Raw genomic sequence first — 18956 nt, forward strand, 5'->3', positions numbered from 1 at the left:
AGCGAGCGCAGTGTGAAAAGGACTTCAGACAGGAGCCTGTGTCTCCTCTGCAACATGATGCGCCCCTTTCAACCCCCATACTTGACCTCTCCAAACAAATACAGCTGTATGAGTTGCCACACTCTAAAAACAGTTGGGTCAAAAATAACCAGAATTGGGTCAAAAAGGGACCAACTCAACATTTTGGGTTATTCCAGTAGCCCAAAAAGTTGAATGAGGTCAAATGAATTACCCACAAAATAACCCAAAAATTGGATTGCTTTGTGAGGTTAATTTTACCCAACTTTTTAGGTTAAATTCAAAAAGTTGGGTCGGTTTACTTTTCATCTTCAATTGGTTTACAGACGCTCCCCACCTTACGAACGAGTTACGTTCCGGACGATCGTTCGTAAGGTGAATTTGTTCGTAAGTTGCTTCAGTGCTATATTTTGTATTATAATTTATGTTTAAAGCCTATATAAGTATATTGAAGGTTTATATAAGTATGTTTAAGGCTTGTACAAGTAACCTGCATTGGTTTGTACTGAAAAAAACTTTTAATAAAATGGAGAGAATACATACAGTACTGTACTGTACTACGTATGTTAGAGAGAGAGAGCGAGAGACACACGCACAGTATGTACATGTACGTAATAAGATAAATAAAATTAAGTTTAACTTACTTTTGGAAGATGTACTCGATGCTTAAGGAGATGATGGAAGAGGAGGATTTTATATGAGAGATTCTTCGTCGTCGCTGGAATCTGCTTCAAAAGTTATTTCCTCCTTCATGGGGACCGGCGTTTTCTTCCTCCTCCTCCTCGCCACGTTGCTCAGCCTCCAATGAGCTCTCACAGCGCCAAGCGTCGGTATTAGCGGCGGAAAGAAGCACTACGCGCAATACAAAATCTAACTTACAGCATTTCTTTCCTAACATTTTTCGACATACTGCACGCGCAGAAATGTCTGTACGTACCGTTGTTCGTAACTCGAATGTTCGTAAGTAGGGGAGCGTCTGTATTTAATTTACCCAACAAGTTGGGTCAAAAAGAATAAAAACAAAAAATAAATTGTATTGTGGGTTATTTAATTTGATGCAACATTTTAGATTAAATAACTCAAAAAGTTGGGTCAGTTATTTTTTTTTAATTTATTTTAAATTCAGTTGGGTTATTCAATTAACCCCAAAAGTTGGGTCAAATTAACCCACAAAACAAGCTAAAAAAATAGGTTGCTTTGTGGATTCTTTTTTTATTATTTTTAATTTAATAATTTTGATAATATATTTTCTCTAATAACTGAAATAGTTGGGTCAGTCTATTTTTGACCCAATTTGGGTTATTTTTTTACCCAACCGTTTTTAGAGTGCATTACTGTGCTACCAAACTCATATTGCAATTTGATTAAATAAAAAAAAAAAAAAAAGAAGCCTTGATTGATGACATTTCTTCCAACAGTGTGTCATGTGACACTTTTTCCAGTGCTCAAAGTGAGAAAAAGTGCGGCTCTTGCATGTTCAGTGCATTTTACTCGTATCGTTTATTGATTGTAGCTGTATTTTTTTTTTTGAAAATGTCAAAAGTAAACCAAGATGAGGGGGGAGTAAACAGTTTTTTTGTTTTTGTTTTTTTGGTGAAACAAGCCTCGCTCGACAGTGCGCATGCACCCTCCACCCCATTCTGTCCGTTCCTATATATTTCCACATGGCGCCATCTCCTCTGGGCGGCCCGGCCGTGATGCGCACGCCACACACACACACACACACACACACACACACGAGTGGAGCCAGGCCGCACGTGACCTCCCAGTTCATGTAGCGTTGCCAACGCGGGGCCGTGCGATTGTGTTTCTCGTCCTCGTCGGGCACTGAGCCTCACGAACCTCCTCTAATGCAAATTGCAAATGGTTCTATTATAAATCCCATTAAAGCATGGGGAGAGGAAGCTCTCGTTTCATCCTCTGTGCTGGAACTGCATTGGAAAGCAGACGGTCTACAATGAAGGTGAGTGATTTGGTGGCTTGTTATCGCATGCATACGTACATTTGCTATCACGACATCAATTCTCAATGTTGATCATGTTGAATTTTATTCCCTCTAGGAAACATGAAGACGGATATTGCCGTCGTTTAGGTGATCTGATTATCCGCACAATCCGTCCATGGAGGAGGACTATGATGTGGACATGGGTGAAGTGTTCATGGAAAGGGTCGGCGCGGGTCAGTGGTGGATGGACTTTGGGAAGGAGGACAGCGCAAGGGCTGACAGAGGTTTCATGGTGAACAGTCGCAGCTGGGCTGAGGAGCTCCAGGAGTGTTACAACGGTGGAAAGAGACTGTCCAGCATCTTGGTGAGTTATTTTGTTTTGCTAGGATTGCATAGATTTGATCAGAATAACATTATCCAAGCAATGAATTGTTGTTCTCTTCTATTAGCAAGACATGCTTGAAGTAAACAAGAGTGGGCTGATTCAGTAACCACGCAGCATGTTGCAAATCAGGAGGGCTGAAAAGAAATTTAAATGTAATCAAAACATACCCCCCCCCCCCAAGTTATGAATATAGCAGTGTTTCCTACAGATTAGGAATCTACTTGGGTGGGTGGACTACGGGTCGGAACACATTTTTGTTTTTATTAAATTTTCTTGAAATATACTTGGGTGGTGGCCAGTTTACTTGGGCGGCCCGCCCAAGTATTAACATGGTGTGGGAAACGCTGTATAGGCTCATTGTGCAAAAGTATCATGATTATGTGTGTCGACATGAAACATTGACATGCATTACATTACGCGTCATACGATAGTTGAAGAGTGTGTTTTGAATTAGACGAATAAAAGATGTTAACGCATCTAGCAGAGTAAGATTACTAGGGATGTAACGATAACCGCAATATCGTGATATTGCGAATTCAAATTGCCACAATGTCATCATAATTTAGGAATGTTTGGGCCACTGCGGGGGATTATGTCATGTAAATCTGCATTTATTTTTTTTTGCAATATCAAGAATTTTTAGACGGTATCATGAGTATTTTTTTATTTTTTTTTATTTATTTATTTTTTTTTAACATCTGCAGCCCCCCCACAATATCGGGATAATTATATCGTGAGGGTCATATTGGGATATTTATTGCACTGTGATGCTTGGATATCGTTATGCTTATTTATGTACTGTAAATGCGCTAACAAGGTTCCTTTTCAACATTAATTACTAATTCATTGGAGTTTATATCATTTAGGCTTGACAGTGTACAATAATTCTTTGCAAGCACTTAGTAGTAATCTGTACAAAATCTATCCTTGTAGATGGTAAACTAAATGCTGCATTTTTTTTCTGTGCTGGAAAATAATCTATGAAGGGTCAACTTTCATAACGGCACGTTAGCCAGTAAAAACCAATACCACCACTACAAATTCAAGATTCAATAGCTAACTTAAAGTAAAAAAGAAAGGCCTTGTAAATTCGACAACCACATAAGTATGTTGATAGCGAGCCAACCAAATTTGAATGATTAGAACAATCACCAAGTTCATAAAATGAATGCGCTGAAACCACACTCTGTTCAGCTGTCCAAAGCCGGCTGGGATAGGCTCCAGCACCCCACGCAACCCTTGTGAGGACAAGCGGTTAAGAAAATGGACGGATGGACTCCAGTGGCTGTCTCACTGGGCTGTCACAGGGCTTTTCCGTGCTGTGACAACACAGTCTCTGTATAAAATGCAGGCACTCACGGCAGAGAATGAGGCACTCTAAAGTGGCCTATGCTAGCCTGAAGCCTCAGTCCACGTGCTCACTGTCAAATCTGACTTTTATTTTCCGCCTCGTCGTTCTTCTGCCTTTCTCTGTGTGATGTGCATGCACTCGCGGCTGACAACGAGGCACTCTAAAGTGTCCAAGTCAGTGGACTGAAATTAAGTTGACTGTTAATATATAAAATAAATCACTATTGTTGTATGGATGAGGTACAGTACATACTGTAGCATATGATTAAAAAAAAAAGTGGCTTTTGCCTGATTACTACTGCAAGTACCGCAAAGTATCTGGTGCTATTGTTTACGAAATGTAGTAGTTGAGTAAATCTTCTACTTTGTAGGTTTTCACTACATGCAAGAGCCACTACTGTGTTTTAGTCTTTATGCACATGCACGCTCATTACAGCTCAGCCTTTGCTTGTTCGAGAAACGCCTGGGATATTTATAGCTATCTGATGTAATGAAGCGGGATAGATGACTCAAAACAAAATGTTGTTTACCCAGAATGCCTTGCTATGACACAGCACTATGAGCCGTAAGTGTGTGCGTGTGTGTGTTGCTGCTGTGATTATTTGTGTGTGCCGTAGTCTCGTCTTGTCTGGGGATCTGTGATGCGAAATGGGGTTAGAGGCTTGTCCTCATTTGGGGGAGAGGTGGGTTGAGTATAGAATAGGTTTTTTTATATATATATTTTATGATAATAAGGTTTTATTTTGTTTTGACTTTGGATTTAATTTTGTTTTTAGAGTGGATTTATTCTTTAAAAAAATCAGAAATGCTTCAGTTTAGTTTAATTAGTTTGTTTTAGTATTAGATTTATATATATATATATATATATATATATATATATATATATATATATATATATATATATATATATATATATATATATATATATATTTATTTATATATTTATTTATATATATATATATATATATATATATATATTTATTTATATATTTATTTATATATATATATATATATTATATATATATATATATATATTATATATATATATATATATATTATATATATATATTATATATATATATTATATATATTATATATTATATTATATATATATATTATATATATATTATATATATTATATATTATATATATTTATTTTGTTTGTAACGGGTTTTTATTTTGGCAGTTTTGGTCCTCCATATAGTGATTCTTAACTCATTCACTGCCACAAATTAATAAAAAAAAGATTATTAAACATTAGGGGCGACAGGCGATTAACATTTTTAATCGTAATTAATCGCATGACTTCACTAGTTAACTCACAATTAATCAGAAATTTTATATCTGTTCTAAATGTACAATATAGTGTTTCACACTCTTGTTAACTAGAGGGGGGAAAAAATAAATTAATAGAAATAGTTAAAAGGAATTTTTGACATCTTTAGCCGTCAATGGCAGTGAATGAGTTAACCATTGGCCCGAGCGCCATCTAGTGTGCCGCAAAGTAATTTCAGTTTTGTAACTGTGGGCCTCAAGGGCCGCAGGCAGCTATCAAGTGAGGCTTTGTACACATGTAGCAGGGTATTTTAATACCGAATATTTACCCCCTTTCCCGTGTAGAAAAAAAATCCGTCCACACTTCCTCGTTTGTTAAAAAAAAAAAAAGCACACAAAAACGGAGAAATGCGTTTTTAAGCTCATTTAGATGCATGTCAAGCTTCTAGGCGGCAGTAATTTGCCAAATACTGCTCGACTTTGACGTCACTTCCACCATACGTCACAATCCCGGACTGTCAGCACACACAAAATGTTTTTGTTTTGTTTTTATTTAAAAAAAAAAAAAAACACATCTAAACAGTCAATCAGAATGAGTACATCATAAACAGAGCATAGAGGGAAACAAAGAGGATAAATACAAAATTAAAAAAAAAAGCTTCACTTGTCTTTTTTTAATAACAATGTAATTAAATAATATTTAAAAAAAGGAGTTTGTAAAACTTAATCAACACAAATCAAAATTTCTGAATGGGCCCCGGGCCACTTTTCAGAGGAAAAGTTGGGCCCCAAGGTAGAAAATGTTAACAACCCCCGGTGTAGATAAGAGTGAACTCCATTTTCCATTTTGATCAAATTGGGTTCTTCATTTGTTGGATTATGAAGCGTTTTTCATCCGTTAGCGTGAACGCGAAAAGCGAACGCCGTTTTTGTCATGAAATGTGCTGACGTTTACCCAAAGTGATTATTCGAGCAATACATTGATTAGTTATCGACCCGGGTTGACGTCTCATCCATCACTCGTTACTTTGAGCCGAGGTCAGTGCACTCGCATTATTAAGCCTTGAAAAGACAACAAAGATGGAGCAAATGAGGAAGATGGAGGAACAGATAGCACATCTGGCGGAGCGCGAGGGAGCTCCTCCTTCCATCCCGCCTTTCCTCTCCTGTATTTGTCTTCCCACGCTCTCCCCCCCCTCCCTCCTCCCTCCCTCCTGCAGTATATGAGAGGGTCTCCTGGGTCCGGCTCCACTGCAGTGTAGAAGGGCAGGGCGTGCTTGCGTGCTCAGTACGATGCGCTGAAGGATGGTGCACCAGGAGAAACGCGTTTACCAGGTGTGTCCCTTTTGTGTGCGTGTGATGTCGTGTGGAAACGTTGTCAGCCGTTTACGTGATTGGCACTCATCACTGGCGTGATGCTGTGGACGATTCCGCGAAACAGAGGCGGGCGTGTTCTTTTTGTCGCCTGCGTATCTCTTATCTATCGTAGTCATCATATAGGACGTCTGTAAATGCTTGTTGCGGTAAAGTCAAATGTACTTTATTCATGGGAGTCTGACTGAGATCTTATGACACATTTTATTCCACTAAATATGCTTGCGTGGGCCGTAAAAAACGGCCTTGGGACATGAATCTCATTATGCAAAAAAGAAAAAAAAAAGGTTGCCATAGTGTCGTAGGTGTCCCATTGAAGTGTTGTGTTGACATTGAAATGAATGATGGTGTTACTATATGTGGCTAAAAAAAATGTGTAAAATATCAATACGTTGTTCTTAGGCGTTCATTTAAAGTTCCTTTAGCGCCACACATTTTTTTTAAAGTGCGATTAATGACCGCCCCTGACTTGGAAAGCCTGTACTGGGGGAATTCCAGTCGTCCACGTCAAAATTTAGCAGTAAAAAATTTAATACTAATGCAAATTTGTGGGGACTTGGGTCAAGTTGTGTTTTACAATTTTAAAAATGTGCAAAATCTCACAAGTTACTTCACGTTAAAGATTAGATTAATTTAACTCATTCACTGCCATAAATTCATAATTTTTTTTTTTTAAAGAATTAGGAGCAACAGGCGATTATTTTTTTTGTACGTTTAGAACAGATATATAATTTGTGATTAATCATGAGTTAACGAGTAAAGTCATGCGATTAATTACGATAAAAATTTGGTTTTGTTTTGTTTTTCTGGAGAGCTCAGTATTGTTCATTCGGTAATTTTACAGATTTGACATGTCATCATCATTGCTCTCCTTTTTTTATATATATATATTTTATATGTGTGCGTACGTGCATTCATTAGTTCACCTAAAACCTATATAAAAATTTTTTTAAAAATCCCATACCGTTTCCCTAAACCGAACACTTCCAGCCAGAGTCGTGAGGCCATCAGGAAACCCAAGAAAGGACCAAGGAAATGAAAATGATTAAAATTTGTAATCGCCTGACGCCTCAAATTTTTTATAATCGGTTCTTTTTTGGGGGGAAAAATAATTGTTCGTATTTTTTTTGTTATTTTTTTAATCTTTTTTTTAAGAAAAGATTATTAAAAACTAGGAGTCAGGTGATTACAATTTTTAATCGTAATTAATCACATGACTTCACTCACGATTAATCACAAATTTTATATCTGTTCTAAATGTACAATAAAAAAAATTCTAGGTTTTCATACTCTTAACAAAACTGGAAAAAAATGTTAAACTAATAGAAATAGTTTAAATGAATTTTTGACGTTTATAGCCATCAATGGCTGTTACCAATGTCTTACAAATGCAATTATACCATCTAGTGGCAGAAAAAGGTCCAACACAAATCAATATCGCACGTATTTTTTACAGTACATCTTTTTAATTTTAACTAAATTCTATGAATTAAGAAATTACTGTATAACTAAAATATGCAGCCATATTTCTCTCGATTTAATTTTTTTCCCCCACTTTTACGTCAACAAAAGTATGAAAACTTAACTATTGAAGTCACGCGATTAATTACAATAAAAAAATCACCTGACACCCCTAGTTACAATAAAAAAACAACATAGCAGGAGTGCATGTTGTAAATGTGGTCAGTTTCAATCAGGGCAAGGCTGAATGTGCCTCATCGTTCCGTCCTGCGTTTCTATGGCATCCACCTGTCTATTCCATCATGCATTGTGAGGACAGACACATTTGTAGGAGGCTCATGCAAGTTGAGCCACAAGCATTGAGGCCAAAGGCTATTCCAGCTTTAGTTACCATGACAACCGTGTGGAGACAGAAGTTTGTACACATTGTGTATGTGGCGGTTAGACACATCCCCATGTCCCTGACATGTTTGCCCACCCGGATATGGCCGTTGCTTGAAAGTGCTTCTGGATCTTCACCCAACCTAACTGGGTGGGAATCTTTGAATGTGTCACGATTCGATTTGATTCAGATTTATGGGTCTGAGATTCGATTCAGAATCCATTTTCAATTAATACGATGATTTGATTCAAAATGATTTGATTGGCAATAATTTTTGCTTCAATCTATAGATGTGCAAGGAATTGTAATGATCTACTCCAGTCTGACTCGCTAATGCTTATTAGCGCGCTACTCGCGGCACTTTTATCACTCAAAAGAACGGCTCCACGCTGCAAAAAAAACTACTTTTATTGGAATAGCTTAATCGTGACTTTTACCTTCTACTCTCTAATGTGGCTACAACTTAACAGTCTACTAGACCGCGTGGAACCACACTGCCCCTCAGTGGCCAAAACGGGTACAACATGAACAGCGCTCCAAATAAATTTGGAACATTTAGAATCGATTCAGAATCGTACTAAATGAGAATCGCGATTTTCCTCCTTTCTATTGATACTTCATTCCTGATTACTACAAGAAATGGAAGAAAAGGCTCAAACATGAAAATTAGACCTTCATTACTATTAACCTGACTGATTTCAGGGTGCTTGTCGTTAGCCCGTCTATGGCATTTTGCATTGTTTGTTAGCATTAAACCAGATGGACTTTTTTCACACTAAGTTGTGTGGTTATTCGTAACACACAACATGCAATTGTGTTTGTTTTATGCTCACTTTGATAGCAAAACTGAACAGGGAGCAACTTTAAACAGTTTGAAGGCTCTTTTTTTCTAAAGCATTGATCACTCTGTGCCAAATTGCTGCTTTTTCTGAAGTGAACTCAGTTTAGTTCACTGCCAACAAATGTCTGAAATTTTTGCTTATAAATCAAAGCAAAAAAATAAATAAAATGGCTGAACAACTCTACAAAATATATTTGTGCAAGTCTGGGTCATGGGGAGGAGTTACATTTTTAGTTTGGATCTCTCTTGAGCTGAAAACGTTTGAATAAACTCTGATCTATTACTATTATTTGCTATGATAACAGCCTCACATCCATTCATCCATTTTGTATATAGCATTTGTCGCTATTAGTTTCGAAGGTGAGCAGAAGCCAATCACAGCTGACTTCGGGCGAGGGGCTTGTGGTACACCCTGGATTGCTCGCCAGCCATTGCAGAAATTAATCATGAATTAAGACATTAATCACATTAATTAGTTAATGATTCATGTCCTAATAATTAAATCACATGATTAATGTCTTAATTATTTTACATTATTTAATTAATTGATTAATGTCTTAATTAATTAATGTATTAACTCATTCACTGCCATTGGCGGTTAGACGTCAAAAATTAATTTTAACTTTTTTTTTATTAGTTTAACATTTTTCCCACTTTTGTTAACAAGAGTTTGAAAACATAGAATGTTTTTATTATATTAGAACAGATATAAAAATTGGGATTAATCGTGAGTTAACTAGTGAAGTCATGCGATTAATTACGATTACAAATTTTAATCGCCTGATGCCTGATTTTTAATAATATTTCCTTAAATTATTATTTTTAAATCTTTTTTTTTAAAAAAAAAAAGATTATTAAAAATTAGGGGCATCAGGCAATTAAAATGTGTAATCTTAATTAATCGCTTGACTTCACTAGTTAACTCACGATTAATCACAAATTTGACATCGGTTTTAAATGTACCAAAAAAAATCTAGGTTTTCATACTCTTAACAAAAATGGGGAAAAAATGTTAAATAAAAATAGTTTTAATGAGTTTTTTTATGTCTATAGCCGTCAATGGCAGCAAATGAGTTAAATAATGTCTTAATTAATCGATGAATAATTTCTACAATGACTGTTGAGCAGCATCGGAATTACATTTCCCGTCAAGAATTTAAACAAGAACATTGGCTTGGAATAATAAAAGACAGAAAATTAAATAGGTAAAAATGTCATCAATCTATCAACAATTTGTGTATCCGGAATGTCATCCCACACGCGCTACATTTGTTTCCCTAATTGCATTTGTCCTTGTTTTTGTGACAGGCCCAGCGAAATGAGAGAGAATCTATTAGGCAGAAACTTGCCCTGGGCAGTTTCTATGACGACGAGCCAGTCATCTTCACCAGCTGCAGCAAGAACGACCTTTCTTCTCGGTGGGTTTTTTTTTCAACGCAGCGTGTGAAGTATTGCTTTCTTTTATATGCTGACCGCCAACTGACGCGTTTGATCTCGCCATCTATTTTCGACGCTGGCTGACGTTCCCTCCCTCTATCGTCATGGATATTTCATTATGTTTGCCGCTCTTTCGATTTCTTACAAAGGCGGCTCGACTCGACTGAATAGTTTATGAATGCATGCAAGGCGGCCTAAAGATTCAATTTTAATTGAATCTAACTCTTTGACTGACAGACGTTTTCAGAAAAGGGATACCGTGGGTGCCAGCCGATTTAAGCATTTTTGACTGATCTTTCAAGGTCCACAGAAAATTATGTGTTTGGACTATGGAAACACACATACTACCAAATGAAAGATTGGACTCTCATCTTTCATCAGAAAAAAAAGTTTGTTTCTACCTTATTCCGTTTTTCAGTAATCAATAGAAAATGGTTAGTTTCACCTGTTTTGAAAAAAAAACGTCTTTTAACGTCTTTGGCACTCCTCCATAGGATTTTACTAAACGTTGTTTAACGTTTTTGGCAGTCAAAGAGTTAATGGTCTCATTATGTTCTGTCTCTGTGCTGCCTTTTTAGATTTCAATCTTTGGTATATCTGCAATTGTTCTGATATTGACAGCAGCAGCATATGATCTCAAATCAAAACAACTCAAGGCGTCTTCTGGTGATTCTCACTCCCGTCATCGCAAACCTTTTTGTCTCGTCTCGATCCTGCTGCCAGGTTCCACGGTGGCGTCAACCTGCAGGTGTGCTTCGTCAACGACAGCAGCAGCGACAAAGACAGCGATGCCGAGGACAGCAGGACGGAAACCAGTCTGGACACGCCCTTGTCACCTGTGGTACGCACGGCGAGACCGTTGTTGATTCGGCATTGGATTACTTTGTAGCTTTCTTTATTTAACTCCCACAGGTAAGAGTTGGCCAGTGGTTCAAATGGAGCCTTAGCCCCAGTGCACTGCTTCAGGCTTGGGGTTCGACACAAATCAATCACACAAATAAGATTCCAATGGGTGACCTAAAGGTGTCAAGGAAATTTAAAAAATAAAAAATAAAAATAAAATAAAGGTGACAAGGAAGCCTGCAAGTGCAGGAAAGTATGGAGGACCAAAAATGCGCCAATAAAAAAATTGAGAAATAAATAAAAGTGAAAATTAAAACGGATATAAAAATATGATTAACAAACTAAATAGAAAAAAATAAAATAATATATAAATTGACATAAAATACATAAATAAATACATAAATAAATAACTAAAAATAAAAAATGAGACTCAAAAAATACAAATAAATACGGAATGATGGAACGGGCAGAGTCTGACATAGACTGAAATGTCGATCAACCAATAGGTGAATAGGTCAACCCAAGACACACTTAAGACCGCCCCCTCATTTGAATAACATTTCATGACGCATTTCAATATGAGAGCACAGCGTTTTTAGTTATTGATTGACATTTAATTCTATATATATATATATATATATATATATTTATATATATATATTTATTTATATATATATATATATATATTTATATATATATATTTATTTATATATATATATATATTTATTTATATATATATATATATATATATATATATTTATTTTTATATATATATATATATATATATATATATATATATTTATTTTTCCATATTTGTATATAGTATTTAGGTTTCTTTTTTGAATTTTGTTTTTTTTTAAAAATGTATTTATTTATATCTATATTTTGTTTGTATTTCATATTTGATTCATTCATATTTAATTTATTTGTACAGTATTTGATTTTTATTTTCTATCTGTTTTTATTTTCACTTTTATTTATTTTGGCATTTTTGGTCCTCCATAGGAAAGGAGGGTTTTCCTCTCGACAAGATTGACCAATTATCCACCTTAACTATTCCACACCAGTGGTTCTCAAACTGGGATTCCGGGACCCGCCCTGGGTCCATGAGCTGTATCTTCGGGGTCCTATTTATAAAAAAAACAAAAAAAAAAACACCTACGTATTGGGACCAGCGTGTCATTAAAATACTAAACCAATTATCCTTATGGGTTCAGTCGACCCGAAAGGTAAAAAAAAAAAAAAAATCTCCACAATGTGTTACCAGCACGTTATACGTTCATCATGACAATAATCCAAATGCTCCTCCTTCAGAGCAAGCAGAGCTCGTCGCTATCCGATCGAGACACGGCGGAAGAGGACTCTGATCCGCTGGATGACTGTGGCGGGTTTTGGCGGGTGCAGCGGAGGCTCCAGGAGGAGGCCCGGGTGGCCCTGGCCCTCGCCAGACCCATGGCTCGCATGCAGGTGGAGGTGGAGAGGCAGATCCAGCAGCACAGACGCTCGCCGGTGGCAGATCTGGTCAGTCACGAATCACAATTGATTCTTTTTCTAAAAAAAACAAACAAACAAACACATTAGTTAAAGGTTTAGTTTTTGTGGATTCACACAGCTTCCCCATCTTCCTCACATCAGCGAGGGTTTGATGAAGAGGAATCTGAGGCGAGGTGACATGCGGGATATGAGTCTCGGCCAGCTTCAAGTCATCACAAACGATATGCACTCGCAGATCCAGAGTAAGTAGATCATCAGACTCGCGACATTGTCATTTTTTTTTTTTTTTTTTTGCTTTTGGGTACATCGAAGCAATTTCAAAACCGTTAACATATATTTGTAATTTCTCATTTCAAACTGGTACATTCCCACACAAAATGAAAATAGCCAAAGTCATTCCGCTGCACATAACTGGGAACAAACATCACCTCAATAATTACAGACCAATTTCCTTCCTTACTTACTTTAAAAAAAAAAATACTAGAAAAACTGTTTAATAATCGTTTGGATGCATTTATAGAAAAGCGCAAATGACTCTCTGACAGCCGGGATGGTTCCAGAGCGGGCAGATCAACATCACTGGCAATAACAGAAGCGATTGAAGAAAGAACAAATGCTATTGATCATCAAAAGTATGCTATTGGAATATTTATTGATGCCAAGAAAGCTTTTGACACAATTAACCATTCATTAAAAAACGGGAACGATATGGCATTAGAGGTATTGTTAGACTGAATTAAGAGCGATTTACATAAAAGACAACAGTATGCAGGGATGTGATTTTTTTCCGCTAATTTGCGGAATTCCGCTTTTTTTTTTATCTCCCCCCCCCAAAAAAAAACAGTTTTTTTTTTTTTTAGTAGTAGTTCATTGTGTATGCACATGACTCCGACAGATAACATCTTCTGCTATAACAAAGACATTTGTGGTATGCTCTAATATGAGTTACTTTTCATTTGGTCATGATACAATTATTTGTTCATGAAATTTGAACTCTTCAACATTATTTATGTGTTAACTTAGTAATCACATTAGTTAGATATGATGATATTCTCAGTGATAGTTTTTAAAAGCAAAGGCAGTCCAATGTTTTTGAATGTGACTGATTTTGAGTTGACTAAAACTGCCATTTTATATGGGATAGTTCAATATACATTGAAAATTTATGCTGTTGTTTTGTCTATTTCTTTGTCATGTGAGTGCATTGAAAGTACTTAAAAACACGGAAAACCCATGAGCTCCGGGAAGCCCCTCTTGTCCCCCCACCACTGCACTGCCCTGGACCTAGCTGGGTGCCAGCGGCCCCCAGACCCCCGGCTAAATTTTCAGATAATTTCACTTTGGTCAAATCACATCCCTGAGTATGTGAACAGGTGTGCCCCAAGGGTCTGTTTTTGGCCCCAAATTGTTTATTTTGTATATCGATGACATTTGTAAGGTATCCTCCGATGTTCTGAAACTGGTTTTGTTTGCGGATGACACCAATATTTTTTTGCTGTGGGGAAAATGTAAATGAGTTATTGAATGAAATCACTGAAGGAATGGAAAATATGAAAAATCGAGTTTGACAGAAACAAACTATCGTGATATTTACATAAAACAAAATTCATGCTGTTTGCGACTTGCAGAACAAATGTACAAGTACAAATAAAGATTGATGGGGGGCAGATCGACAAGGTTCAAGAAAATCTATTTATACGTACCAAATGATCAAAAAGCATTTCAGTATTGAATAAAGTCAAATGGATACATCTTGTACTGTTCCATAATTCTGCCATATTTTAGTTACTGCGTTGAGAATCGGGGTAATAATTACGTAAGTTCAATTAGTTCAATAATAGCTTTACAAAAAAGGGCAATAAGAATTATACGTAAGGTTGGATATCTGCATCATACACACTCACTATTTTTACAGTCAAAACACTTCAAATGTGTTGATATAGCGAGTTTTCAGACAGCACAGATTATGTATAAAGTTCAAAATATGTTACCACAAAATATTCAAAAAATGTTTAGAGGGGGGGCTATAAATTAAGAGGGAAATACAATCTAAAAATTGACATCATTCAAACAAACTTATTATTATTATTAACGATTTATTTTTATTTTTTACCATTGATGTAAACCAACTCATTCACTGCCATTGACGGCTATAGACGTCAAAAATTAGTTTACCATTTTTTTTCACTTTTGTTAACAAGAGTATGAAATCCTAGATTTTTTTTATTGTACACTTAGAACAGATATAAAATTTGTGATTAATCGTGAGTTAACTATTGAAGTCATGCGATTAATTACAATTTTAAAAAATTATAGTCTGACCCCAAATTTTTTTATTGTTTCTTCTTTTTTTAATTAGCGGCATCAGGTGATTAAAATGTTTTAATTGTAATTAATCACTTGACTTCACTAGTTAACTCAAGATTAATCAGGATTTTTATATCTGTTCTAAAGTTTCATACTCTTGTTAACAAGAAATAGTTCTAATGAATTTTTTTACGTCTATAGTCGTCAATGGCAGTGAATAAGTTAAGAAAATAAGGAGAATGGAGGGGATTTAATAAGTCTTGCGACTTCTTCCCACTCCCTTGGTTAAATTTTGATTGTTTTGTTTTTTTTAATTTTATTTTGTTGTTGTTGTATGCTTATTACTGCCATTGCTTTTGTTTAGTTTTTATTCATTTTCATGTTCACCTAAACTTAAACTCAAATCTCAAACTCAAAACATTGGTAACTTTTTACCAAGATCTCGTTGACATTGCACAGCACGGTGGCGGTAGTGGATAGCACGTCTGCTTCACAGTTCTGAGTGTACATTCCAGGTCTAAATGAGGAGCTGGTGCAGCTGCTGCTGCTTAGGGACGAGCAGCATGTTGAGCAGGACGCCATGCTGGTGGACGTCGAGGACCTCACCAGGTGAACTCACTCTGTCCACTGTCCACTTCATCTGCCAATGTATTTAAAAAAAAATAAATAAAAAAATGCAATGGTGGGACTTAATCTTAATAGAGTTAAATAGGAAATCAAGAATTTTATTTACAATGTGTTCTATGTGCCCCCGCTAACTTAAATACTGCATCCGAATTAATATTGTGTTTGTGTAATATAATTTAAGCAGCACGTTTTTAATCCGTGTCAGGGGGCGGCCATTTTGCTACTTTCTGTCGACTGAAAATGACATCACAGTTCCAAAGGGCTCAGGTAACGACCATCACGGCTCACCTGTTTCCTGAGTTTGATCCTGTGACATTCACAAGCTGAGCTGTGATGTCATTTTCAGTCAACAGCAAGTGGCAGTACAAGGCAAAATGGCCGCCTCCTGAGATGGATAAAAACAGGTGGATATAACTGCTTAATTCAAGTTCCATAAATGCAATATTAATAAGAATATTGTGTTTAGACTACTTGGGGCACAGAGATAATGTTGTAGAGGAACATTTTTACTTGACTTCCTCTTTAACTCTTTGACTGCCAGACGTTTTCAGAAAAGGGATGCCGTGGGTGCCAGACGATTTAAGCATTTTTGACTGATCTTTCAAGGCCCACAGAAAATTATGTGTTTGGACTATGGAAACACACATACTACCAAATGAAAGATTGGACTCTCATCTTTCATCAGAAAAAAAAAGTTTGTTTCTACCTTATTCCGTTTTTCAGTAATCAACAATAGAAAATAGTTAGTTTCACCTATTTTGAAAAAAACGTATTTTAACGTCTTTGGCACTCCTCCATAGGATTTTACTAAACGTTATTTAACGTTTTTGGCAGTCAAAGAGTTAATACCACCACCGTTAGGTCGCCATTTTAGAAATCAACCACGCTGTACATAACTGTGACCCATACTGTACATTGTCAGTAGTTACTTATCTAAAAACATAAAAAATGTAAATAAAATACATTATACTAACAATAGATTTATGAAATGTAGAATCAGGATTACTATTTAAAAAAAAAAAAAAGAAAGGAAAGCTGTTAGCGATTGCGCTATTAAGAAGCTATCATGACCTGAAGAAAAAAAAAAGAAACATTGTGTAACTTTTGTGATCTCGCTGCGCAGTTCAGCAAAATCTACGATCTGTAGCCTGCTGATGTAGTAATAATAATGCATCAAATTTGTATCGTGCTCGTTGCAGAACAGAACACAGCTAGCGAGGAGAGCTAGCTATGGCTAGTTAGCAGGCTCAACAATGAAACACTGGTTCTGTGTGGTCTGCCCGTAAATCACCCACATGACCTCACAGCATTACAGTATTTAGATTCATCGTAGATATAATGCAACATAATTTTCCCACAATCCAATGCAAAATATTGATGCATTTTGGGCCGGATCTTAAAATAGTTGCGAGATAATTTGCTCATGAACATACCATGTTATTTCTCCATAATGTGCTTTCACTTACTTCTATATTGTACAGTATTTATTTTAACCACACACAGATTTTTTAAAAAAAAGAGATAAATATACATTTGTTTTGGAGTTGTAATGGATTAATAGATAATTTATTCATTTCACTGGGAAACATTAACTTTGATTTGCGAACATTTCTTTTTCAAGCGGGGTCACAAAATGAATTTAATTCGTAACCCGAGGTGAATAGTTTATATTACATGTTTCAAAATTCTGAAGGCCCTGAGCAGATTAGATTAAGATAAAGGCTGAAATCTGATTGGCAAAAAAAAAATAAAAAATCTAACAGAATTGCTATTAAATAAAGAGAAATTAACTCATTCACTGTCAGCCCAATAAAAATCAATCTTTTGACGTCTATAGCCGTCAATGGCAACAAATAAGTTGATACGATTTCATGGTGGAAAAATACCTAAATTTCCAACCTAAATTGTAATAATTAATTCTAGGCGGCCCACCACTGATGGATGAATGCACATTTACTGTACTTGCTTTTTTCTTCTTGCCTCGTCCCAGACATGCTCAGAGTCATCAGCGTCATCAGGCTGAGAAAGCAACCGCAAAATAAATTCCCGTGTGTCCATCTGCACGCCATTCGACGTAGTACCCACTCATTGGATTGTCACTTGTGTTGCCACGGAAACCCCATCTGTGCTGTCTGTGGAGAAAAGAAGAGACCCATATCGTGTTTGTACATGCACATAAAGTATTGCACCACCGGACCCAGTTGACGGGCTTTTTTCGCTTTTCACTCTGCTGGATTAAAGCACGACATATTTCAAAGAGTTAAGGGAATCTTCGTGATATAATTCCATCACAAAAGCAACTTCGCCATTTTATGGGTTTTTGCAAGGTAGATTTTTTTTTTTGGAAGGATACAGGGAGCACTTGCACACTTTGTTTTTTTTATTTGTCTGTCATGGTTAAAACTGGAATTCACTGTTGCAATAGAAATGTAGTCTCCAGCCTCGCTTCATTGCTGTAGCACTACTGAAAAAATCCCCAAGACACACGACTGGATGTACGACAATTGCTGCTATAGTGCACACTTTCATTGTACTTTTTGAGCTTTCTCTTTGCACATTTACATTGTGTACAACACATGGACGATATGAACGGTATTTTGTAGGAGTAGAAAAAGCATCATGAACTAACTCAAAACGTTTTTTGGTGAGGTTTGATTTACTAAAAACTGAACAACTAAATCCCAGACTAAACATACAGGTATATCTATTTTATGTCTATTTTATGTGATACAAAGGTTTATGGGAAAAAAAGATGTCTATTAAATAAAAAGTTATTGCTCATTGTCGGTGTGTCCTTTTAGCATAAAGTCAACTTTGTTTTTCGATTGTATGCTATGTGGATACATGTCCTGTGTAATGACTGTAAAGATGTGGAATAATAAACATTTTAAGTGTGTGGTTTTGACTGATTCTTGTCACTCAACTGGATTTGGTAACAAGCACCACCTAGTGAGGTTTTTCATTAATTGCATGTGACCCAATAAAATTGCTACTTTAAGAAAATATATATGAATTTTGTAGTTATTTAAAAAAGAAAAGAAAAAGTTTGTATTAGATAACTGAAAATTCCGATCGTTGTAATTTCATTGTGAGGATTATTTTGATTTCAAAATGTGATGCGATATCAATAATAATCTTCCTGGTTTGTTTTCCAGGCAAAAGCAATACAATACGACGTAGAAATTCAGCGTTGCATTGTGGAAATAGCAGAAATGCC

At 36.1% G+C, this 18956-nt stretch overlaps 1 protein-coding gene across 2 annotated transcripts; it reads left to right on the forward strand.

The window, feature by feature from the left end:
• The first annotated feature begins 1763 nt into the window (after window positions 1–1763).
• Window positions 1764–18635, forward strand: LOC144044579 (schwannomin-interacting protein 1). Of its 2 annotated transcripts, XM_077559075.1 has the most exons (8): window positions 1764–1981; window positions 2079–2327; window positions 10340–10449; window positions 11192–11309; window positions 12626–12832; window positions 12924–13047; window positions 15628–15721; window positions 17730–18635. In XM_077559075.1, the coding sequence occupies exons 2-8, from the start codon at window positions 2139–2141 to the stop codon at window positions 17779–17781; spliced, it is 894 nt and encodes a 297-aa protein (XP_077415201.1). In that variant the 5' UTR covers window positions 1764–1981; window positions 2079–2138; the 3' UTR covers window positions 17782–18635. The 2 variants fall into 2 exon arrangements, with proteins under 2 accessions (XP_077415201.1, XP_077415202.1); XM_077559076.1 differs by lacking the exons at window positions 1764–1981; window positions 2079–2327 and adding an exon at window positions 6155–6308.
• The last annotated feature ends 321 nt before the right edge of the window (window positions 18636–18956 follow it).

The sequence above is a fragment of the Vanacampus margaritifer genome, chromosome 2, assembly GCF_051991255.1.
Source record: "Vanacampus margaritifer isolate UIUO_Vmar chromosome 2, RoL_Vmar_1.0, whole genome shotgun sequence".
Taxonomy (NCBI): Eukaryota; Metazoa; Chordata; class Actinopteri; order Syngnathiformes; family Syngnathidae; genus Vanacampus; species Vanacampus margaritifer.

What these genes read in the sequence shown, in the direction of transcription:
- LOC144044579 (XM_077559075.1), top strand. Translation starts at nt 2,139, where the DNA reads ATGGAGGAGGACTATGATGTGGACATGGGTGAAGTGTTCATGGAAAGG. An exon ending in GCTCGCCGGTGGCAGATCTG is followed by an intron (nt 12,833 to 12,923) that starts GTCAGTCACGAA and finishes GGATTCACACAG; the next exon opens with CTTCCCCATCTTCCTCACAT. An exon ending in GACGTCGAGGACCTCACCAG is followed by an intron (nt 15,722 to 17,729) that starts GTGAACTCACTC and finishes GCCTCGTCCCAG; the next exon opens with ACATGCTCAGAGTCATCAGC.